Raw genomic sequence first — 25,290 nt, 5'->3', positions numbered from 1 at the left:
AAAATTTCATTCTATCTTGTTTAAGCCACTGTTATTTTAGGCCTTGGTTAAAACAGCTCAATCTGTGTTCTAATTTTTAAAAAAAAGCCAACAAAAGCAAGGCAGAGCTGAGAGATGGAGAAGGTGGAATTAAGTCCCATATCACTGGGCCCCTGGATCCAGCCATGCCTGAAGATGATTTATTTCTAGAATTTTCAGTTTTATGAAACCTTTTTTATGAAAAATACTTTTCTTGCTTAAGCTGGTTTGAGTTTGGTTTCTGTCATAGGACCTAGTGAATCCTGGTGAAGGCACTCCCCATCCCAACTCAGACTACTCACCTTTCACAGTGACCTTGTGTTCCCCAGTTCCTGGATGAGTGAAGAGCTCAACGTGGACTGAAACTTCACCCACAGGGTCTTCCACACCCGAGCCTGGGCGGGGTAGGGGAGGATGCTTGGCATGAGCTCCATTCTTCCCACCCGCTCTAAGGGACCTGGACCGCTTCCCACCCACCATGTGCTGGCGGCACCAGGTCATCAGCCCTGACAGGGTGGCACTGAGGGTGGGGATGTGATGGCAAGCGATGTTAGGAAGCCAAGAATGCTGGGTTCGGGCCCTTCACTCCCTTGCTGTGTGATCTCAGGCAGATCTCATAACTTCTCGGAGCTTAAAGCATCTGCCTCCCCATTTTTTTCATTCCACTGATTGCCATGCTGTCAAAACTCAGTCTTCATCTTACACACCATCGTACTCACCCTGGCTTCCTTGGGTCTCATTTTCTCCTCTTGGTTGCCCCAATGCCACACCCTTCAGGTTCTCATCCCACACACTAGCGGCTCCTTCTCACCCTCTTTTGTCACTTCCTCCTTCTCTTTCAATTGTCAAACTGTTGGGACTCCCTTCTTTGTCTCCACTCCCTCTCGAAGTACTCACACACTAGAAAATCCTGACTCTACCTTCAAAATACATCCAGAATCTGACCCACCTCCTTGGCTCCATCCTGTTCTGTCCTTCATCATCACACGCCTGGACTATTGCAGTGGCCCCCACCCTGTCTCCGGAATCCTCCTCGCAGCCTCTCTCCATACACCAGCCAGAGAAATCCTATTAGGTTAGCACACTTCCCTCCTCTGCTTAAAACACCTCCATGGCTTCCATCTCCCTCTGAAATAATCAAAGTCCTTTTTGTGACCTGCAATGTCCTCCCAACGTGTCCTCGCTATTACCTCTCCTGCCTCACCTCTGTCCACGCTCACCCTCGCTCACTCTGCTCTGGCCACACGGGCTTCCTCACTGTTTCTCCAAAACAGTGATACTGGCCCAGAGTCCTCACTTCTTCTGAAATGACAGCTTGTAGGGATATCTTTATTTTCCCTGCCCCAATGCTATTCCTCTTTCGATAGAGGATCTCAAGTTTCTTGAGACTGAGAAATGGCCCCCAAGCCCACCTCAGACCTCGCGGCTCCATCTTGCACCTCAGGTATCTCGAAATGAACCATGGCTGCCCAATCAGAGCATTCCCTGACCATAGTTGCAGTGATTGGCTCAGGAATGGTCACGTGACCCATGCTGGGCCAATCAGAGCTAGCCTTGGGAACTCGGGGGATGTAACTCTGAGGAAAGAGTCTGGGGCTAAGCTGGCAAGGCTGTCTGCCCGTTGAGGGGAAAGCCTACATCACGATGTCTCAAGAGAGACCAATGACCAATGACATTGTCGGAGACTCTGGATCCAACTATTACTGATGTCAACACAGCCCTTAATCTTTCAGTTCCAGGCCCACAAACTCCCTAGGCTGCTTGAGTCTAGCTAAGGTGTGCCTCTGTTTGTGGCCACCACAATGCCCTGATTGATTGGTTCTAGTGGGGTCACTGAAGGGGCAGCTTAAAAGCTTTGTCCTTGTCCCTCTCTCTGTGGTTCTGAAAAGGGCATCCTGTGGGGCCTGGGGACCTGTGACCGCCAGCACCCCCACCAGGTTCCTCCCCTGCCCCTCAGGAAGCTCCCCACACCTTGAGCACCCCATGCATGGGGGGAGGAAGGGGGAGAGTCAGGGGTGGGTGTCCAAGGTTAATCCGGGTTACCTGGCACTGGGTGGGAAGTGACTGAGGCTCAGGGGACAGAGAGGCCTGGAGACCCCCCATCACCCCACTACTGGGGCGTGCACCCCCCCATCCTTGCTGCCCACCCCAGGCCACCTTCCTTGTCATCTCAGGCTCCGGCTTCCCCCTCCCCCAACCAGTCACATGCTCAGCCTCACCTCCCCCTACCCCAAGGCTGATGCTTCACAGCAAGCTCAATCCGGGCCAGACTGAGGGTGCCAGGGGGGGGAGTTGGAACAGTGGTGGGTGGGGTGAGGGGTCAGACCATGGCCAAAGCTAGTAAGAAGGGGGAGGAGGGCAATGCTGGGCGCCCCCATCCCGTGGTTTGCTGGCTCCAAGGGGAAGGGTCTTTCCCGGGCCTCTCTGTGCTTACCCCAATCCCACCCCTCCCAGGAGTCCCTGGCCCCCTGTAGGGGAAGGTTCCTTGGGCAAGTGGCTTAATCTCCTTTGAGACTCAGCTTCCTCATTTATGGAATGATGGACCGCCCTGTGGGGCAAGTGGGAGAAATCTTTTCAAGAATCCCTGAGAAATGCTTCTTGGCACAAGCGCCGGCTCAGAGTTAGAGCCTGAAAACTCAGTTTCTATGCTTGGAAGAATGACATCAGTAATAATAATAATAATAGTAATAATAATAATAAAAGTAACAACAAACATTTCCTGGGATCTACTACATGTATTACAGGTCGGGAACTGCTCTAAATTTAATTCATCTAATCCTAAAAATAATCTTACGAATTAGGGCCCTTGACTGTTCCCATTTTGCAGATGGGAAAGCTGAGACTCAGGGAGGCGAGATGCTCCCGCAGGCGCCCAGCCGCCAGAGTGGCGGAGCTGGGATCGGAGCCCACTGGGATCTGAGCCCACTCTTAACCGAGGAGGCGCTGTCCGGGGTACCCGGGATCTGGCTTAAGAGATGCACCTAGGAAGAAGCGGATTCAGACTCGAATCGCTTCTCCGTCCCCGCGTGGAACCAGCAAGCCGTCCTTCCCCCTCGTCCACCTAGGACCCCACAGCCGGGCCGGCCTGGGCGGGGCCCGGCAGGCCGGGGAGGCGGAAGGACGGGCCTTTTACTAGCCGGGGCCGGGAGGGGCGCAGGCACCGGGCACCGGGCGCGGGCGGGCGGGCGGGCGGGCGGCGGAGGCACGTACCCTTCTCAGGATAAATGTCTTCACTAAGGGTAAACCTAGTCCCTTTTCCACCATGGACTAATCACGGGGGAAGGTGGAGAAAGGAGGGAAGGGAGGGGTGGGGGGAGAGACGAGAGAGCGAGAGGCGAGGATGGAGGGCGAGTGTGTGTGGCGGGGAGCAGGGGAGGCGCGGAGAGGGGGCAGCGAGTGAGAGGGAGGAGAAACAAGAGAGAGAGAAACGTCAGCTGCAGACGGACGGACAGACAGCCTCCCGCTCCGGGGGGACACCAAAAGCAGCAGCTTGGACTGGGCACGAGGCTGAGTACGGAGGCCCGACGCCCAGGGAGGGCCCTAGGCCCTGGGCTGACGGCGGGGAGGGCGAAGGGGGAAGGGGGCCGCTCCCCTCCCCCCAGCTTCTGGCTTGATGGCCGCTCTCCCTCCCACCCCACTGCCCGAACTAAGGCTGGGTCAGCCGCCAAACTTCTCTCCCTTTTCTTAGGGCCAGTTTTGAATGGGAGGGGGGGTCCCCGGGGAGGAGTCCTGCTCTCCCCAGCCCCAGCTGCTGTGTGTGAACTCAGAGAGGGACAGGAGACAGAGGCAAGAAAAGAGACAGAAAGACAGAATTTGAGAAATGGAAACTCCCTCTCCGTCCACTCCTCCAGGTCGGGGTCCCTCCCATCCCTGGGGCTGTCAATCATTCCTTTGCCGCATGACGTCATAGGCCCCGCCCCGCCCAGAGCTGTCAACCACTCCCTGGATCCAGAACTTCCAAGTCCCGCCCCTAGGAGCTTTCAATCACTCCCTAGTCTTGCCTTTAAAGAGGTCCCGCCCCACAGCTTTCAATCACCTACTGGCCCCGTGTTGTCATAGATTTTCCCAGGAGATGCCAATCACCTCCTGGCCCAATGACGTCAGAAGTCCCGCCCCCAGTAGTCGTTCACTCATTGGCCGCGTGCCATCACGGAGCACAGGAGCTCCCGGGAGCCGTCACTTGCCCCGGCCCATGATGTCACAGAGGAGGTGAGTCAGTGGCAGCCTCACAGGCTAGGGGCTGGGTTGCCACGCTAGCAGGCCACCGCTTACCCTGGGCCGCTTGCGTCTGCACGAAGGTCTTGATGAGCAGGTCCGTGGCCTGCGTGTAGAGGGACAGGGCATAGCGCAGGGACTGCAGGTCTGGGCTCTTCTCCAGGAAGGTCTTCTTGAGGCCCACGCCACCTGCGTGGAAGTATTGCTGTGCAGGACAAGGTGGGGAGAGGTGAAATTAGTTAGGCAGCCCCAATACCCCCTCCCCAACCCCGCTGCCCTCCAGTGGTGCTGGATGACGGGGGCGGGGGGTGGGGGTGGGGGTGGTGTGCTTCAAAACACCCAAGGCGAACTCTGCTACTCCCCCACCTCCAACCCTGCCCCAAACCCGCCGGTGGGCTTCCAGCACTCTCAAAATAATACCCATGCTTCTCGCCTCTCCTCAAGCCCTTTGTGGCCCCAACCCTGCAACCTCCCAGCCTTCTCTCAAAACGCCTTCCCTAGAACCTACATGCCTCAGGTTCTTTGCACTTACTGTGCTCGTTGGTGGGACGCCCCTCCAACCCCCCTGCCCCGCAACTTCAAGCACCTTATTTTGCCATGGCTGGCTCCTTGTCCTCCTTTGGTTAAGATCTCAAAGAGCTTTCCTTGACCACTCTCCTTAATATGTTGCCAACCCTATTTCACTATAATTATTTTGGCAAAAATTTCCTTCAAAGTAGTTTTCATTTCATGGAGACCATGGTCCATTTTTTTTTTAGATTTTTATTTATTTATTTATTTGATAGAGATAGCGAGAGCAGGAACACAAGCAGGGGGAGTGGGAGAGGGAGAAGCAGGCTTCCTGCCGAGCAGGGAGCCCAACGCAGGGCTCGATCCCAGGACCCTGGGATCATGACCTGAGTCGAAGACAGACGCTTAACAACTGAGCCACCCAGGCGCCCTGACCATGGTCCCTTTCATCGAGTTCTTGCATGGGCTGGTCCTCTGCCTAGAATGCTTTGTTTGCTTTGCCTTGCAAACTCCTATGCATTCCTCAAGATGCACCTCCCACATGCCTTCTTTCCAAAAGCCCTCGCTTCTCCTTCCCTGGGCTCCCCCAGCTCCCAGCCCTCCTTCTACCCTGCCCTGACCCCACAGAGCTGGGGCTGTCTGTATCTGGCTGGCCCCCTGAATCTAGGGCTCCTCAGGGCCCTGCCATCAGCCAGCCTGGAACTGACAGAAGAGTCATCAGAGAGTGTTTATAAATTGAATGAAGTAAGGTGGATTCGAGCCTAGGTCCATGTCTACACCAGTCACACCCTCTGCCTGGGATGGGACAGGGGTGGGACCTCTCACCTTGATGGTGTCCAGGGCCAGTTCGACTACTGCACACTGCTTTGGGGTCAAACTCTTGGCTTCTTCTCGTACCATGTGGTCCTGGATGGATGGAGAGAGGGCCCAGGTGGGCAGAGCAGGCCCCACCTTAGGGATCTGCCTGTCTATGGGCCTCATCCCTGTAAAACTCTGACGAGTTGGGTAGTGGGTCTGTCTTTTCATCATTGTGTCCCTGGTACCTAGCATGTGACCGGCACACAGCAGGTGCTCAATATTTGTTGAATAAATGATTTGTATCCTTGATCAAGCTGTATCTGAAGCTGAACTTTGCAGATCTTTCCAACACACTGGAGCAAATAAATTGTGCTTAAATCAGTCTGAGTAGGGTTTCTGTCTCTTGAACACGTCACCATTCTGGGACCTTCCCCCTAGGAAGCTTCTCCACCCCAATCTCCTGCCCTCCACTCTTGGCCTCACCTTGAGTTTAGACAGCTGACCCAGCTCTTTGGCTGCATTGAAGATCATCTGGGTTCCCTGCAGGTAACAACAGTCACAGCCGAGGTGAGGGTGGGGGTCCTCCAGTCCAATCGCCACAGCCCTACTGACACCCTAGCCCTGGACACCATCTTGGTTCTTGCCCAGAGGCTCTGGGCAGGGCAAGGGTTGTGTCCTTGGGGCAGAGGTCTGGAGCTCCCCCTCAGGAAGAGCTGAGGAGGAGGTGGTGACTTTGTCCCTGAGTGTGGGCACACTACCCACCCTCTCACCTCCACCAGGACCCCAGGTTTGTGGGACAGAGAAGAAAGAGAGTGGGCAGTGAGGAGCCATGGGTGTGGGAATCCCCAGTGTTTGTCGGTATGGGGCAGGCTTACCAACCCAAAGTCAGGGGGTTTTAAGAAAACTATGGGATGGGCTCTGGTGACCCCACCACTCCCGGGGCCCAATGCCTCTGTGGGAGAATTTCCCCAGTCATCTGGGTGGCTGTTAGTCTGACCTTGTAAAAGGAAGAATCCTCCCCACCAACACACACCTCAGTACCCATCCCCCACCCCACCTAAAACAGACACCAGCAAGATGGCATCCTGGTTATAGATCCAATGAGCCGGGTGGGCCTGGGTTCAAATCCCAGCTCTGCTGTGTGGCCCTGGGCAAGTCACTTAACCTCTCTGAACCTCATCTAGTTGGGGAAAATAATATCCACTTCATGGTTTAGCTGGGGCTAAATATGTCTTTGTTCAATGTACACTCTTATTATCATCTGCTCTCAAGGTCATGAGCAGTGCTGGGGACAATGGTCGGCCTGGAAGCCACGAATCCTGCCTCCTCCAATCACTTTGCTGGGTGACCTGAGGCATGTCCTTGGACTTTTCTGGGGCTCAGTTTCCTCCCCTGGTTAACAGGGGCACCTACACTAGCTTAGGGGATGTGGTACGCCTAAGTATCAAGGAAGTCCTGCATTTACTGGGCCCTGGGGTGGCCTGGGGTCCTGAGCAGGGCTAGGCAAGAAGGAGGTCCATTTACAGCTGGGATGCTTGGAATCACACTGATGGTCTACCAGCTGGCCAGTGGGGGCTGGTTACCCTGCAGCTACTAATATTGTTACTATCATCCTGGCTGTTGCTACTCTTTGGATTCCTTGTCTGTGATTCCCTGAGGCTGTCCTGAGGCACAGCTACTTGAGAGCCCAGCTGTCGGGTCCTTGGTTTCCCCTGCCACACCCTCCTCCCCTCCTGCCTCCCTCCCACCCACCACCCCTTACAAGCAAACCAGACAAACAAAGGAAGAAGAGACCACAGATGGGTTCACAGTGCGCCCCCAGACGGCACGGACCACAGAGGTGGAAGGAGGCATGGGGCGGGGAGGGGTTTGGGGGTGGGAGCCAGACAGACAGTGAGAAGCTGGTCTTACATCTGAGTGGCTTGGCAATTTCACCCTGCCCTGTGGAGAGAATCAGGCGGAGGTCAGAGTTTGGGTGGCTGTTGGGAGGATGTTCACTGGGGCTTCCCTGCCCCCTCAAAGCACAGTCCCACTCCCCAACCCACAAGCTGCCCCCCAGGTCCTGAGTCTAACACGGAGCCCCTCCCCAGCTAGGCACCTTCCCTTGTCTCCCACTGGGGACTCCGGCCAGACTCCGGACTGCCAGGAGGCTACGACCAGCCCATCACCTGGGGACAGCCTGCCTAGGGATGGGGTACCTTGCCGAGGGGGAGAGAAGAGAAAGGGCTTGGGTTTCTCTCCTCCCCCAACCTCTAGGACTTTTCCCCAGCAGGTCTGACTCCAAAAGAAATGTACTTATAGGTATCATAAGTTCCCTCAATGTAGAGGCACACCCAAGTACATCCACGCAAGTGCAGAAAGTTTACACGCACACACACCTGGATCAGCACACATACACACAGAACTCACACACTAAAATATACACACGCACTCCTAAACACTTGCACATGTGTGCACAATCACACACATAAACTCACACACTCACCCCCACGTGGATGCACTTACATGTACATGGTGCCTGGAAAATTGAACATGTCCCCCCAGAGGGCTGGATGAGTGAGTAGGGAAGCCCTACAACCTATGTTCATGAAGTGGAGACCCCACTTGTGTGCTCACAGGTATGCTAGTTCCTGCATGAATGCACAGCAAGGGCAACTGTTCATATGTTGCCACAGCTCCCATCTCCTTACAACAGACACCCATTAGAACAACAACAAAATCTGCATGAAAAACAACACATATCTCAGTCCAGGGCAGTGGTTCAGTGTCTGGGCCCTTCTCAAAGCCGCATAATTCAGCTGAGCCCAGGGCTGAGATAAGCACTATGGGTTTTGTTATGAGAGGGTGGGAGCTGTTTGTACACATGTTTGCTCACACGTGCACACACACTCCAAGCCATGTCCCTGGAGAATCAACTCATCTCTGATTTCTGGTTTTGTGGGTCCTGGTTAGGACACCTGCCTTTACCTGTGATCCCCAGCTGACCTTCCTACCCATGCACATGAACACACAAATGCACACACACACACCCAGACACCAGAGCTCAGGACCGCAGCACAGATGAGGCCCTCATTACCTTTTCTAATCCCTTGCCATGTTTTCTCAAGAGGGTGCCCTGCAGAGACAATGTCACAGGGTGATCAACCTGGCAAGCCATGTGGGGTGGGAACCCAGGGTGATCACACATGTACTCGTGGGGACAGGAGGTAAAGGGCATCTATACTGCACAGGGGGCTGATGGCTGGGTTGCATGAGGGAAAGTGTGCGTACCTAAATGACCAATTCTTAAAAGCTATGAGAGTCAGAGAGACAGGAAAGAGAGAGAGGAGAAATAGAAATACAGAGCCAGAGAGAAAGAAGAGGAGTCACTGCCAAAGTATAATCCATTTATGTTTACTGTATATATGAGGATCTTGTTTCTTGGGTCAACAGGAAATCAAACGGGCTCTAAATTCAGACAGACCTGAATTTGAAACCTGACTCTGGTATATGTTTACTATGTGGCCTTGAGCAAGTGACTCCTCTTCTCTGAGCATCAGCTTTCCTCATCTGCAAAATGGGAATAACAATATCTACACCTCACTCAAAGTGTTGTCATGAAGGTGGGCTGTAAGAGCAGCTATGAGGTCTAGCATACAATGCATCATCAATAAATGTGAATCCCTTTAGCTCCTTGCCCACAAACGCACTGTCTATTGTTGGGTATGCTGCCACCAAGTGCTTACAGCCAAAGACCCAGACTGCAGCCACCAAGAAGTGAGATGAGCACTTGCGAACTTTTGACAGGTGAAATCTTATAATAACCTGTCTTGTCCACAAAGGGGGACTCTGAAGTGGTTTTATTGATCTCTACCCTACTATGTGTTTACCTATTACCACCACCAGCAACAACATTAGCTCTAATTTAGTGAGCACTGCCTCAGGTAGTCATAGAGATGAGCACTTTATTGCATCATCCCATTTGGTTCTCACAACAACCCTCAGAGAGTTACTGCAGTTAACCCCTTTTTCCAGACAAGGAAATGGAGATTGGGAGGTGAAGTGAATTCCCAAGGTCACAGAGGGTGTGGCTGGGCTGGGATTTGACGCCAAGTCTGCCTGACACCAAAGTCACAAATGCTGTCTCCCACCTGGGTGCCTGGGTGTGTGTCTGGGATTCATGTGGTCCTGTGGTGGGAGTGGGAAGGCAGGGGTGGTGGGGGTCGGCGCTGAACAGCTGGGTAGGGAGACCCGGGTGGTAAGGGCCTGTATTTTGGGAGGCTGCTAACAGTTCAGAGCCCAGAGGGGAGGTTAGAGGAACTCCGTTGACTTTTAACCTCCTTCTAGCTTCGGGGAGAGTCCAATATCCTGGTGGAGTCTGAGCATGGGAGTAAGGATAAATTCCAACTAAAGGATGAGGTCAGATGTGAAGGTGCTGGGCTCAGGGTTTGGGGTTTGGGGGCCGGCAGGCACCTCCTCTGTACTTAAAATGGGGCAGGGGTGGGTGGGCGTGGCCTCCCTCCCGCAAGGCCCCGCCCCCTCCCCATGCCCCGCCCCAGACAAACACAGGCACATCTAGGCGGGGAGCGGGACAGTGGGTGGGGGGCCGGTGGGTGAGGAGGGGGCGCTGGGTGGGGTGGATGCAGCCACGCGGTGGGCCGAGTCCAGACACAGAGCGGACGGACAGACAGACGGACAGAAGGGCCTCTACTTACGATCATCTGTCAGCCGCGATGGGGGCGGGGTGGTGGGGGGGGGGGAATAAGTCACCGTGAGTCTCCCAGGAAGGCCAGGGAGGGGGCGGAGACGGCACCGAGGGGCGGACCCCATGCCCCTGCCCAGCCCAGAGGAGACAGGCAGATGATGGGAGGTCCAAAGCCTCCCCCACCATCCTTGCCTCTTGGCGGCCCTGCCCACCCTCCCCAAGCCTCCCCCACCCCGTCCCCAGGAATGTCTTCTCCCTCTGTGCTGTGCCATCAACCCATATGCCATTGCTGTCCTCAGGCCCCCACACCTCCCTGGAGGAACCCAAGCCCAGCCACACCCCTCCGCAGAAGTTGCGGTCCACCCAATCCCACCTGGAAGCCTGATCCCTGGGGATCAGGATCTCTGGGCTTTTCCCAGAAGGGTTCCAGAGGCATGGTCCTGGTCTCTGGATGAATGCTGACCTCTGCTTGACCTCTCTGACCTTAGATGCTCTCTGTGACCTCTGTCTGACCTCTGGGAGCCGTCTGTTCTATTGGTCTCTGATCTTCAAAGTCCATGGTATCTCCCCTCCTTGTCTCTTGATGGACCCTAAGAGCCCTCTGATGAACCCATTGACCCCTATGACCTCTGTGATCCCCAAGCTGACCTCTTTATTTTCTGGGTGATCTCTGACCTTTGTATGCCCTCTTGACCCACATGTGAACTCTATGTCCCTTAGACATCTCTTAACTCTACTTGATTTCTTTGACATTTATCTATCTGACCCATGCATGACCTCTTTGATTCTTTGATGACTTTTGACCCATATGTGATCTCTCTGATCTTTGAATGGCCCCACTGACCTCTGAGCCCCAATGCCTTTGGCATCAAGTTCTCTGGGCTCCCACAGGGGAGATGGCCCAGGAATTCCCTCTGGCCCCCTGTGGACCTCACCGTCTGGTCAGTGAGGGGTGGCAGGACGATGGTCTTCTCCATGGTGTTCATGACCAGCTTCCATAACTCCTTTAGCACCCTCTTCAGCACCGTCTTCTCACAGATTTTGGCAAAGAGAGTCAGGCTGGAGGCGAGGGGAAAGTCTGAGAGATGGCCCAGCTGGCCCTAACCCGAAGAGCCCCTTTCCCTCAACAAACAGGCAAGGCAGGAAAATACTCCATGGACACACAAGAGGACACAGAGCCTGTACAGGGACCACTAAATGGGGTCTGATGAGACCCCACAGAGCCTGTACAGGGACCACTAAATGGGGTCTGATGAGACCCCAAGGCAGGAAAATACTCCATGGACACACAAGAGGACACAGAGCCTGTACAGGGACCACTAAATGGGGTCTGATGAGACCCCATTGAGACCAGAATGGTCTGATGGGGTTATGATGTGTGACACACGTGAAGAGCAAATGATGGCTGGACTGGTCAGCAGGGACCAGGCTAGAAAGGGACTCAACACCTGGGAGGAAGACCTGGGCCTTAGCATGAGGGCAGTGGGGATCCATGGAATGCTCAAGAGAGACACAGCCAGACTTCCCTGTTTGAAAGAACAGAGCGGGGGGTAAACTAGAACAGGAAGCCTGGAGACTAGGGACTGTGAGAGGACTGGGGCCATGCTCAGGCAGAGAGGAAGGGAATGGTGGGAGGAGGGCAAACTTGAGAGGGTAAACAACAAAGAATTCATGGCATGGGGGGTTGAAGGAGACAGAGTAATCCACCATGATCCATCCAGCAACTGACCCACCCATCCACCAAACTATCCCTCCCCCCAACTTTCCTTAATGACCCCTCCATCTTTTTCCTTCCCCCTCCTCCCTGCTTCCTCCCTCCCATCCAACCTTCTACCCATCCATCCTCTCATCTACACTTCCATTCATTTCTCCTTATTTCAATCAATTGATCCATCCATCCATCCATCCATCCATCCATCCATCCATCCATCCAGTTATTCATCTACCCAAATACTTACCTAACTTCATCTACCCATCCATCTGTCCATCCATCCCTCCTTTTATCAATATATCCTCCAGCTAACCTTCTAAGCATTTATCTTTTAATCTACCCATCAATCTGCCCACGCATTTCTCATGTCATCTATCCATTCAACCACCGTCAATTAACCCATAAAAAGGACTCACCAGTCCTTCCAATCGTTTACCCTCCCATCTTTCCATCCCTTCATACCTCCACCCACCTACCCATCCAAACCATCCAACCATCACCCAGCAAACATGTCTTGAGTGTCCTCTCCAGGCCAGCCCTGAGTCTCTAAAGCCCCATCCCTAACCTCTTCCTGGCCATCCTAGTCCACCCAGCCTGGCTTACTTGCTGTCCAGCAGGTCCATGATGGGTTGCAGCACATTGTCAGCATCCTGGGCCACGCTGCTGCAGGCACTGGCTGGCACATTGCCAGTTCCCTTCACCTGGCTGAGGATGTCGCCCATCTGCTTGACGCACTCCTCGATGTGTGGCTGGAAGCTAGGGGCACAGAGGGGAGGAGCTCAGACCAGACTCTCCAGGCCTCCCAGAGAAAGGGCCAGATGAGGCCTCAAAAGCTGACCATGGACCTTGATGTTTTATACTGAGCATCAAGGAGCCATGGCATATAACTGAGCAGGGGAGGGGGTTGTGTATAATAGCAGAATTGGGTACTGGGCTGAGACATTCACCTGTGCTGTTTATTTCACTGCACAGTCCTACCCAGGTACTATTATTATCATCATCACCACTTTACAGATGAGTAAACTAAGCTTCAGAGAAGTTAAACAACTCACCCAAGGCTACATAGCTAGTAAGTGGTGAAGCCAGGATTGAACTCAGCTCTGTCTAACTCCGAGCCTGAAGTCTTCACCACTACATCTGCTGAGTCCCTGGATGCCCCAGGCTCAGAGGTCTGGAGGCTGCCCCCTCCTGTCTGCTCCCCGCCTTGGAGGTGTCCCCACCTGGTAGCAAACACCCGGCTGAGCTCGTCCAAGACATTGTTGAGTTTCACCTGGAGCTCCTTCAAGATGTCACTGGCCTCAGCATCCAGCTGAGGAGGGAAAAGGGACATCAGGTTAGGTTTACAGAGCATCCACATAAATGGAGCATTTTCCCATCCAACACAGGGAAAGAGATCCCAAGGGACTGGGGAGGAAACAGGCAAAGATGGTGGAGCTGCTTGCTTGGGTTAGAGGGAGTGGCTGAGCTGGAATTCATCAAGGGCAAGCAGGGATGCAGGGAAAGTGGTGACCCTGCCTGGGGCTTGCCTCACCTCCTTCCCTCCCATGGCTTCGAACATCTTCTCTAGCTGCACTCGGAGCTGCTGAGTGTTGTTCATGAGGATGCAGGGCTGGGGATGCAAACAGAGCAAGGAGTCAGGGCTCAAGACCCCTCCCCAGAGCCTCCCCCATCCACTGCTAGGGACCCCAGGATGGTTTCGGGGTCTGGGTCCAGAGGAAGGTCCCATAGGGTCATTTGAGAACGGAAGATAGCATTTGGGACCAGATTCCTGGGAATGTTCGTGGGGGGTGGTTTCTGGAGATTAGCAGAGGGAAACAGGGCTCAAGGAACTTCTCCACGGTGGGCTGGGCTTCTGGAAGTAACAAGAAGGGGGGAGTTCCTGTCACACACCCATATTCTCCTACATGGGCTCAAAGCTTTACACACTTACATCCATACACCCTGAAGGCTTCATTCACAACAATCAGACAATGACACACTGAAGGCATGTGCCCTCACCTCCAGATCCCCCCAGACACACGTAGTCAGGTACATGGACACACACAGTTGGACACACAGAGACACAAGTATCAGAGCCCAGGGAAGGATGGAGCCTTGGGGGTGCAGAGTGGGGCTGGAAAGGGACAGGACAGGGTCCCCCACAGGTCACCACTTTCTCCTTCTCCTTGGAGCAGTAGGAGGCGAAGTCCTTTGAGATGATGTCCGCATACTGGAGGAGCACATTACTGATGGTCTGGGGAGGACACAGACAGGGGGTAAGAACAGGGGCTGGGACTGGGCAGGTCCATCAAGAGCCACTAGTGAGATCAGGGATGAACCTGAATCCCTATGAGCACTCAAGATGGACCACTTGAATGGGTGAATTCACCCAGGATGACCCTCACAACCAAGAGGAGATACCACCAAGTAAAGATGATTATTTTATGTAGACCCAGCTCTTTCACAGAGCAAACAACCATCATATTAACCCAGCTCCAAGCATAAGTATGACTGGATCCCAGATGGAATCCCAATTCTTACTTGCAGTCCTCAACTTCAACCCAGCTTAAAACCAATTAGCTGGAACCCTCAATCCTAGTAGGATGGTCCCAACCTCCAAACTCACCCCAATGCCCACCCAAATTCTACATAAATCCCAACACTCGCTCCAACCTCAATGCCAAATTGCATCTCAATACTAATAGTAACCCTAAACCCAACCCCAACTTCAATCCCACCCTCAACCTTGATTCCAGCTCCAAATTCATCTCCAACTTTAACCACAACCCTGACCTCAACCCCAGCCTCAACTCAGATGTTGTCCCCACCCACAACTCCAACACTGATCTCAACCCCAACCCCAACCCTACTGGTATCACCAACCCCAACTTTGACCTCAATCCCAAACTTAACCCCAATCCTGACCTTGACCCTAATCCCAATTTCAACTGCAACCCCAACCTTGACCCTATCCCAATCCCTCACCTGGACTCCATCCCTAACCCCACCTGCACTCCCGCACCTTGGCAAATCGCCTCATATAGTGCCCCACGATCTGGGGGTCAGGGCACTCGAGTTTCTTGATGATTTCAAAGCTCTGGTTGAGCTGGGAGAAGACGTCCACCACGGAGCAGGAGAATAGGGCATGCTCTGAGGTCTGCTGGAACTGCAGTGGGAAGGAGGCCAGGAAGGAAGAGAGGGGTCAGAGCTAGACAGTCCCCAGCGTCTAACCCTCCTGCTCTCCATGGGGAGAGCCAGAGACCAACTGCCCTGGGGTGAGGCGAATAGTGTGCAAGGGTGACTTAGAGGTGGACACAGAGGCCATGGGGAAGGTAGGGCTTCTAGCTCAATGATGGACTCTCATTCATTTGTTGAATGAACAAAACACTTTCAACACTATGAACAAGACGAAGATGGTGACCACCCTTCAGAGACTGGCTTCATCACAAGGGCAACTTTTGACCCCGTATTGGATCCCAATGGACCCCAGAGGGAGTAAGACCACTGAGGGCAGACTAGGGGCTTGATCATGGGCCAGTCTCCTCACCCCATCCTTCTTGTCTCGTTCCAGGGCCCCGTGCAGGAAATCCCGGGACACTTCCTCATTCTCGTCCAACCATTGGATGACAAAGGGCTCAAACCACCTGGAATGGAGAGCAGGGGTGGGGTCTTGCCACCTCTTGTCCCCTCACCCTCTGCTTTACCTAGTTCTGAATGGTGCTTGGGCAGGTCCTTCACTCCCTAGAACTCATCCTGTGGCCTTTGGGTGGGTATCCCCCTGCTTCCCTACCCCACCAGGCCTCAGTTACTTCAGTCATGAAATGGACCTCATGACACTGTCAGGGCAAGGCTCATACTTGCAGGATTTATGGTTCAGGTAAACTACCCATGGACAAGTGGATTTCCTCTCTGGGATCCCATTACCTGTACAACAGAGGAGTATCTATCCCACAGTGCGGCTGTGAGCAGTGATTGACACAACACATAGTAGGTCCTCGGTAAATGGTGACCACCATCCTGCTCTCCAACACAGCCCGTGAGTCAGACATCCAGAGTTCAAATCCTGGCTCCGTCACTTATTGGATGTCATCTTGGGCAATTCCTTCAGCATTAAACTCTCCATTTTCTCATCCACAAAATGGGAATTATAATGCTCCCATCTTATAGAATTGTCAAAAGGATTAAGTGAGAAAAGGCACTGCTCAGTGCAGTTCCTGATACTTAGGCATATTAATTGGGTTATAAGAGTCCATAGTCCAATGGCTGAAAATAGAGAATACCAGGTTTGTATCCCACTGTGCCCTTGATGCCCAAGGAACCCTGAGTAGGTCAGCCCTCATCTCTGGGCCTCAGTCTAGCTGTCAGAGCTACAGTTCTGGCTTGGGGCAAGGGACTTACGCAGGGTATTCAGGCACGCGGTCCTTGAAGGCAGGAAGCTCTGCCACATACTCATTGTACAGCCACTTGACCTTGAAGTGTAGGTTCATGTAGTCAGCACTCTTGCACAGGCGATGCTTGTCATGCTCTGGTAGGGGAAGAATGGAAAGTCTCCACCCCCTGTCTTGGCAGCACCAGCTCTGGCCATCACAGGTGTCCAACCTCAAGCTTGAGGGTCCAGGATGCTCACAGCCTTGGAGGGGATACTACTGAGGCACAGCTACCTGCAATAGCCAGGCTAGAAGGTATGGGGATGGGGGCACTCACCCTCCATGGCATACTTCATGTCCTGGGCAAACAGGTTCCACATCACTTCGGCACTGATTTTGCCCACATTCAGCTCCTGGGGAAACCTAGTCAAAGTCATGGAAGTATGAAACCTTGACAGATGGAAGCAGGGTGGCACAGGCTGCTTTGGCCTTCCCAGCCCGGAGGGTAGTGTGGGATAGACAAAGCATTCTGGATTCAAGTTCCCTCAAAGCCACTGATGTGCTGAGTGACTTTGAACTGAAGCCCTGCTTCTCCCTGAGCCTCCACCCATCTATCTCTCCATCCCTTCATCCATTCATCCACCCAGTCATCCACCTTTCTACCCATCCATTCGCTCACACATCTGTCTATCTATCCATCCATCCATCCACCCATCCATTTCTCCATCCAACCAGCTATCCATCCGTTCCTTTATCTAGCTATTCATCCTTCCACCAATCTATCCATTCACCTACCTACTCATCCACTCATCCATCCATCCATCCATCCATCCATCCATCCAGTCAACTATCCATCCATTCCTTTACTACTCATTCATCCTCCCACCAATCTATCCATCTATCCACCTATTAATCCAACCATCTACCCATCCATCTGTTCATCTCCCCATTCGATCATATCTCCATCCATCTGCCCATACATCCATCCACCCTTCAGTCCATCCATCCCAAATCCCTGATCTTAACTGAATATCTAACTAACCAAGAGATACTGGCATGCCAGAGTTAGGAGCCCCTCTAGCACTCAGGGAAAAATAAGACACAACAGTTCATTCAGCTAACACAGATGGAAACTCTACAGACGTATAAATCTACAAACCAAAACTGTGTCCATACTCACACACAATTACACAATATACAAAATTGCATATTGAAGTGCATTCCACAAGTATACACATATACAATATACAATTAAACCCATAGGCCACAACTATACACAGAATTACACCCACACACAAGATACAATGCAATTTAAATGTAAAACATTTAGTAGAGTATCTAGCACGTAGTAAATACTCGAGCAACACTGTCAATTGTTATTTATGAACCTACACACATATACAAAATTATATACATATGTACACATTGTTATTCACACAAATCAACATACAAAATACATGTCTGATTACACCATTGATTTTATACATACATATGATTTTATGTTTATAAATTATGTCATATTTATTCAGGCACAACCACACCTACAGTTGCCTCCACATACACATCATTTTATGTGTAATTAGACATGATCATCTTTACACATAAGACACAAAATTGTGCACACATACACACACACACATGATGACCTCCAGGTAATTAACTGCACAGATGCACAACTCACTGGTTGAGGCAGGGAGTGTAGGAATTTTTGTCTTCCTCAATGATGGACACTATGAGAGTAATCAGCTTGGACCAGAAGTCAAGGTTCTTGATGCTGGGTCCCTGTTCTTCTGGGGGAACTTCTCCCTTCTTGGCCTGCAGTGGGGAAGTGGAGACATTAGCCAAAGGGGTCCATAGGTGGATGCGAGTTAGTTCACTATTGAGGGGCAGGAGGTTAGTGAGGAAGGGGTCCCATTAACACATGGGTGGTTCAGGTAGGAGAGCTGTATGAAAAGGAACTGAATTCATGTAAACTGGCCCAAACAGAACTCATGTCCATGCAGCTCAACAAAGCTTAATTAGACTCAACTCATAAAAGTGAATAGAACTGAATTTAGTTGAAAAAAACTGAAGCCCACTAAACCAAATGGAATGCCAATCAGGCCCATTTAGTTTAACAGATGGAGATCCTCAGAATTAATTCAATGAAACTGAACCTGGGCCAATTATACTGAATGTAGTAGAATTAAACTTAACTGGATTGAATTAAAATCAAATGAATTCAGTTGGATTGAACCTAATCAACTCATCCAAAATCAACATCATCCTAAGTCAAAATAATGGAAATAAATTGACTTGAACTCCACCCAACCTAACTTAATCTAATTCAACTCAACTGAGTCAATCCAATTCAACTCTACCTACTCAACTGAACCTAACATACTCAGGTCAGTTCAATCCAACTTTAGTCAATCAATGAAAATGAATGTAGCTAAATTCAACTGAAATGAGCCCAACTCAACCCAATTCATTTGAACCCAACTATACCTAACCCAACAACCCAGCTCATCCTCACTCAAGCCAACTCAACCGAGTCAAGAATAACTTCAAGTCAACTGAATATAAATAAATGGATTTTTATTAAATTAAACCCAGCTTAATCCAACTCAGTTCTGCTCACTAATTAGCCAAGAGTAATTTTAAGTCACCTGAATAGAAATAAATGGAACTAAACTGTTTATAGTCGAACTAAACCTAACCCAATTTAATCCACTGTACCTCAACACAATTCAATTCAAAGTGACTTGATTTCAACTCAAGTTGACTTCAACTTGAAGTCAATTGAATGTAAATGAACAGAATGAAATAAAATATCACTAAATTGAGCTTATGTGTTATCTCCTATCTGAAGCCCAAGGTGAGGTAGGGGCCCCTTAAGCCCCCACGGTCTCCTACAATTCCTCCATCCCAGGGCTAATCACCCTAGGTTGTGAATTTCAACGTATATATCTTTTCCTTCTAAAATGGTATGAACTCCTTGAAATCTTACTGACAATCTTGGCATTATATGTGTAGATAAACAAACACATGTTGAAAGATCTCAAATAAATTGAGTTGAAATGACCAAAACTCAACTCTACTGAAGAAATTAAATTCAACTCAACATTTATTGAACAGTGATTCTATCCTAGGCAAACTGCATGCCAAACTCAACTAAGTTTAACTAAAACTGAATTTATTGAGCATCTATTGTATATCAGGTGCTAAGCATTTACTTACATTTTGTCTAAAGATAGCATCTCATTAAATTTTCTCTTCAATTCTGAGATATAGGTTTATGACCCCATTTTACAGAGGGAGATACTGAGGTTCAATTAAGTCACTTGAGAAGGGGCAGACCTAGGACTTGGGCCAGGGTCTGGTTGGTATCCCCTATTCCATTCTGCTTTATCTGGGGTCCTCACCGGGTCTGTCTGGTACTCCCGACTATAGAGTTCATGACAGTTGTTGAAGATGTACTCATAAGTAGAGTTGAGGCAGGCTTTCACACAGTCTTTCACCACCTGGCTGGCTCGGGGTGGGCTCTGGAGTTCTTGTACCTAGAGGGAAGGAGACAGGCACAAGTCAGCATAGCTGGAACAGGCGGTACCCAGGAAGTGGCTACAAGTGGTTATGAGTTTAAGGAAATGTAGCAGTATGAAAGCAGAGGGTCATTGAGAAAGGGCACTACTCTCCAGGAGAAATGTTACTTGGTTAGGAGCTAAGAGTGCTAGAAAATGCCCGATGGAAAGCTAATGGGACTGGGTCTCCTTCTTACCTTCATCCGAAAGAAGGTGATGCTGGTGAGAAGGTCCACAGTGGATTTGAGGTCCTGGAGTCTCTCTGGGCTGCTGGCTGGGAAGTTGTTCTGTTGGAAGGGAGAAGAGAGGTGGGATTATGGAAGAGGGCTGGGTAGAGGGAGACTGTTTTAGGGGAAATACAAGAGCCCCCCCAAGTTTTAGGAAGTATGTGAGTGTCCATGAGAACACCTTGAAGCAACCGGGGGGGGGGGGTCTGGTTGGATGCACCAAGCAAATTGGGCAGGTGCTACCCACATATGTGTACACATGTCAAAGGAACACTTTCCACATGTTAAGATGGGTCCTCTCATATGCACACTGGCTGGGAGCTCTCCCCTACAGGCACACCCATGTGTAGGAGCAAGCAAGTCATCATGCATGTACTTCTCACCCGATACATGGAGAGGTCGATCCGCAAGGAGTTGTGCAGCTGGTCCAGGAGCTTGACAAAGCGCTCTTTCTGAGGAGGGAGAGGAGGAGGATGGATGGAAGCAGAGACATGGAGTCAAGTGTAGCAGCTAAAGGCGGCTGACATATTGGGTAAGTGCTTATTGTACACTAAGTGCACCCCATCCACTATTGAACTGAACCATCGTGATATCTGTTTCCATTCTACAGAGGGGTAAACTGAGGCTTAGAGAGGGCAAGTGACTGGTGCAAAATCACACGCTAAGTCAGTTCCAGATTGGAGACCAGGGAATCACACAGGGTCTGACCAGCACGGGGTTGGGCTCTCCCTCCTCCCCCAGCCCCAGTCCCTGGGACTGACCCCAAAGTTGGAGGCAGCAAAGCGGTCAGATGCGGACACGTTGGTGGAGGCGGTGGTGTGCGCATAGTAGGCATTGATGTTGGCGAGCAGGGTGCTCATGACGGCGGGCACCCCAGGACACATGTACTTGGAGGAGAGGCAGGCAAAGTGGCTGGTGGGAGGGAGTGGGAGAAATTGGGCCTGGCATCCAGCCAGGACAGGCAGTGTCCCACTAGAGGGCCTCCAAGACAGCATCTGTAAGTGGCTCCCTCTAATCTTCAAACCATTCCCTCTGGCTGATTGTGTCTTCCAAGTTTCTCTCTGCCTCCTCTCTGGGTTGCCCATCTCTGCCTCTAACTCTGACTCTGAGCACACTTCAGCTCCCAGGAATGGCACTTTCCTAACCTCCAAGGGACTACAGAATGCCCACCACACCCACATCCTCTTTGGTTCCTTCTCCCAAGAATCCTTCCACCACTAGATCTGCCAGGGTCCACTTGGTGGCCCCCTCACCCCAGTTTCCTGCACCTTGCCCTCATGTCCACCCCAGCCTGCAGCCTCACGTCATGGCTTGGTAGATGGACTCTACGCCATATCGCATGGCAAATTCATCCACAATTTCCTGGGCTGTCTCATCATAGTAAACCTTCCAGGCGTCATCACCCTTGGCATCTGGGATCTTCACAACCCCATTGTTCTGCACATCTGTCACGAAGTGGAACAGGTTCTGCCACCAAGAGGGAGAAGGCATCATGAAGAGTGCATTGAGGCACAAGGGGTCAGAGATCCCAGGTCTGGGGCAGCTTACATCACCCATCTGTTTATTCATTAATTTATTCATCTACACTTTCATCTATCCACCACCCGCCAATTCATTCAACTACCAAAAATTTCACCCATTGACTCATCCATCCTTGTAACACTTCACCCACCTACCCACCCATCCATTTATCTATCCATCTACTCATTCACCCATCGATCCAGCTACCCCAAAATCCACCTAACCACTCCTCTATCCTTTCATACATTCATCCATTTGTCCATCTGTCCACGCATCTATCTAAATTTCCATCTGTCTGCCTGCCCATTCATTCACTCATCCACCCACCCACCCATTCGTCTACCCAAAGTTTCATCCATGCACTAATCCTCTCTTTTAATAATCCAACCACACATCCATCCCCTATAACTACCCACAACTTAATCTGTCCATCCAGCAATTCATCCATCCACCCATCCAACCATCCATCACTTATCTGTTTATCTTCCCATCAATTTGTCCATCCATTCATCCATCATCCATCTTTCTACCCATCCACCTATCCAACTGCCCCCAAATTTACTCATCCACTTATCTATACTTCCAATAGTTCAACCACACATCCTTTTATCCACTCATCATCTATTTGTCCATTCAATCATTTATTCATTCAACAAACTGAGTTCTCTCCAAGAACTCCCCTGTTCAGGTCTGGAACAGATGGAAGACCTGGAGCTGGGTAGGGAGAGTCTGCCTGGAGGTCAGGGAGGGCTTCCCAAAGGAGGGGGCCCTGAAGCTGGATGAATAAAGAGGAGTTTTCCAGGCAGAAGGAATGGCACCAGGGGATAGTCTTAGAGGCCTGAGGATTGTGGATGGTGTGGCCAGAAAGAGGAAGGTGGGGCTGGGGCAGGCAGGAATTCCAAGTGGAGGCGATGTGGGAGATCATAGTGAGCGCTTGAAGGCAGGGAGAAGCAGTGGGCCTCACCTCATGCAGACACGTGTACTGGACATGGTAGGGCGCCACCTTTTCCTCGCCTTTGATCTCCACACTGATGTGTAGCCGGATGGCACCTGATACAGCGGATTTGTCAGTCCGCTTGTCTGAAAAACAGAAATGGATGGCTACATCAGAACTTTCCAATATAGGCCCAGGATATTTTAATGTATGCATGACTGTAGCCCTCCTGGACTCCCTGAGATTAAGACTTGGGTATCTTCTTGGATTGGCTCTCTCATCTTGTGCCACTCCCATTAGTCTAGAATTCACTAGGCCCTGTCTCTCCCTTCAACTAGGACTCCAGACCTTACTTCCTTGCTCGGGTTAAATTCCTGAGTCTGCATCTTCCTCTTTAACCAGGAGCCCTAGGCTGGGCTAGGCTGGGCTATCCCTAGCAGGCCCTATCCCTGCTTCTCCCCCAGACTAGGCTCCCAGGCCCTGCTTCCCCCATCAGATCAAGATCTCCAGAATCTACTCATCTTAGACAGGGTTCCTGGGTCTGTGCCTCTCTCCTCAGACTAGGATCCCCAGGTCTTGCGTCCTGCTCCATTAGATTGGGCTCACAGACCCTGCTCCCCCCCATCAGATTGGGCCTCACAGCCCCTGCCTCATCCATCAGATTGGGACTCACAGACCCTGCCTCCCGCATCAGATTGGGCTCCTAGACTAACTCCTCCTGACACTGGTTCCCCAATTTGGCTCCCTGGGGCGCCCTCCCTGTCCCTTGCAGAACACCACCCATGCTCACCCAGGTTGTACCACACGTCCATCTCGCCGCTGAGTGTCCGCACCTCGATGATTGTCTGTCCCAGGAAGTCATCAGATTCCCTCTTAAACCGCTGCTTCACACGGGATTTGATGTCATCATCCTCATCCCAGACACGCACCTTGATTCGGTCTGAGGAGTTGTGACATTCACTGCAGGGCAGGGGGAGGCAGAAGCTAGGGTCAGGTGGCTGGCACAGGCTGGTCTTGGAGCCCCCTTCAGTTGCCCCAGCAGAGAGCTCCCCCTGGGGGCTCAGGGGTTCAGCCAGGCACTTACAAGTGGAAGTTCTCCTCCCACACAGGGTTCAGGTTCCCATAGATGGTTTTTGTCCGTTTCTTGGTCTTCCCAACCTGGACAGTGACATAGGGGTCACTGGATCCTGTCTTGTCCTTCGCCTGCAAGCCCTGGGCACAGACCACTGTAAGACACACAGAACAAATACAAATATGGGCTCAAGGAGTGAGGTATGCTGAAAACAGTCCCTGCCACGGGCTCCAGGTTGCTTGTTGGAGACACCTGTGACATGGCCTGAGGGCTTTGTTCTGACCACAGGAGCCCATGGGGACACCCACAAGACATGAAGGACTTACTAGAGAGTTAACACCCAGGGAGCCCTCAGCTGATGCAGAATGGGAAGGTGCCCCAGGGCCACCCCTGGGTAGGACATTCTGTACATTGTCCTGAAATCTCCAGCAGGACTGAGCTTACAGTTGCTCATGGAGTCACCTGTTTATTGGCAGCCACCTGTTTATGTGCCTTCCCTACCTGCTCCCAGACTCACGTCTCCACCTGCACTGGGGCTTCCTGGGGCCACCTCCTGGATACTCATTGCCCTGAAATCCTCATCTTGGGGTCTTTCAGGGAAATTTGAATGACGTTGGGCATGGATAAACATCCTAAGGCTCCCACCCCTGGGTAGGACCACTCCGCTGTGTGAGCTCAACACTGTCCCCCAGTGGTCCCCGGGGGGAATGGGCCCCAGTTGTCCACAGCATTGCCTGATCATTGGCACCCTGTGAAGGGCTCCTTCCCTCCCAAGCTCACTTCTCAACTCCCATGGCATCACCCCCCAAAGAAACAATGTGCCCTCAACTCCTCTTCTTGGGGTCTGATTCTGGGGGGGCACCAATCAAGACTCATCCAGATAGTGTCATGCGCTCACATTTGGAGGCATACATGCCCACCCTGTGAGCACAAACACTCACACATATGGACATGGGAAAGACATGGACATACTCAAGTACACGCAGCAAAAGGAAGAGCCATAGGAGGAAGCACAGGGGGCTAAGAAGGGACCCTGTGCCACCCCCCCAACCCCCGCGGCCTCACCAGTGATGCTGATCTTGGCCGACCACTTGGATGTGCCGTCCAGCACGCTCTGCTTGACCGCCTTCATCTGCTGCGTATGCGCGGTCTTGGTCACGGCGAAGATCTCCTGGATGAGCTCGAAGATCTCAGGTTTGTTGCGCTCCCGGATCTTCATGCGGTCCTTGAGCACCATGATGATGTTCTGCGTCCGGTCCTCCGCCCCGTGCTTGGAGCTTTTCTCTGCAGCGCCTGCGGACGCAGACAGCAGTCACTGTCCAGAGCGCGCTCCCTCACTGGAGCGAGAACTCCCAACTCCCATTCCAGAGCTTCCTCGGCTGCGGCCAAGGCTACTTTAAGCCATGGGGGCTCAGGTGACTCGCACCCCAAAGCTAGAACTGCTAGAGCTTTCTACCTGCTCTCTGAATCCTCCTACCCTTTCGACCCGTCAGTCCCCACCTGTCTACGCGGGTCCCCTCCTCCTCTGAATCCCCGCTCTCTGCCAAGACCCCGCCCCTTCTCTGACTCCTCCCCCCACTCTGAGCCCCCTCCATCCCGAGCTAACCCTAACCCTAACCCATTTTTCTCCAGCGGAACCGCTGACTCTCAGGAAACCCATTCGTTGCACAGTTTAGCTAGTCCCTGAGTCCTGC

The 25,290-nt window shown here is 51.9% G+C and overlaps 1 protein-coding gene across 1 annotated transcript in view; it reads right to left on the bottom strand.

Annotated features, from left to right (window-relative positions):
• The window catches only part of UNC13A (unc-13 homolog A), a 50,011-nt gene that overhangs the window by 2,389 nt on the left and 22,332 nt on the right, over positions 1–25,290 (bottom strand). The window contains exons 17-43 of the mRNA XM_088023381.1: positions 24,662–24,889; positions 23,609–23,750; positions 23,315–23,484; positions 22,555–22,670; positions 21,373–21,536; positions 20,831–20,981; positions 20,453–20,521; positions 20,040–20,129; positions 19,687–19,821; positions 17,964–18,097; positions 16,620–16,705; positions 16,314–16,440; positions 15,463–15,559; positions 14,938–15,081; positions 14,086–14,169; positions 13,468–13,545; positions 13,157–13,245; positions 12,540–12,692; positions 11,161–11,284; positions 10,236–10,241; positions 8,618–8,656; positions 7,453–7,482; positions 6,025–6,081; positions 5,569–5,649; positions 4,291–4,438; positions 3,229–3,285; positions 321–413 (exon numbers count right to left, since the gene is read on the bottom strand). Coding sequence (XP_087879507.1) covers positions 321–413; positions 3,229–3,285; positions 4,291–4,438; positions 5,569–5,649; positions 6,025–6,081; positions 7,453–7,482; positions 8,618–8,656; positions 10,236–10,241; positions 11,161–11,284; positions 12,540–12,692; positions 13,157–13,245; positions 13,468–13,545; positions 14,086–14,169; positions 14,938–15,081; positions 15,463–15,559; positions 16,314–16,440; positions 16,620–16,705; positions 17,964–18,097; positions 19,687–19,821; positions 20,040–20,129; positions 20,453–20,521; positions 20,831–20,981; positions 21,373–21,536; positions 22,555–22,670; positions 23,315–23,484; positions 23,609–23,750; positions 24,662–24,889 — 2,892 coding nt within the window. The remainder of the gene's footprint in view (positions 1–320; positions 414–3,228; positions 3,286–4,290; positions 4,439–5,568; positions 5,650–6,024; positions 6,082–7,452; positions 7,483–8,617; positions 8,657–10,235; positions 10,242–11,160; positions 11,285–12,539; positions 12,693–13,156; positions 13,246–13,467; positions 13,546–14,085; positions 14,170–14,937; positions 15,082–15,462; positions 15,560–16,313; positions 16,441–16,619; positions 16,706–17,963; positions 18,098–19,686; positions 19,822–20,039; positions 20,130–20,452; positions 20,522–20,830; positions 20,982–21,372; positions 21,537–22,554; positions 22,671–23,314; positions 23,485–23,608; positions 23,751–24,661; positions 24,890–25,290) is intronic.

Source organism: Eumetopias jubatus, unplaced genomic scaffold, assembly GCF_037043125.1.
Source record: "Eumetopias jubatus isolate StellerSeaLion01/CBP00866 unplaced genomic scaffold, mEumJub1_p1.0 scaffold_1, whole genome shotgun sequence".
Lineage (NCBI taxonomy): Eukaryota > Metazoa > Chordata > Mammalia > Carnivora > Otariidae > Eumetopias > Eumetopias jubatus.
This window is presented reverse-complemented; position numbering and strand designations above follow the sequence as displayed.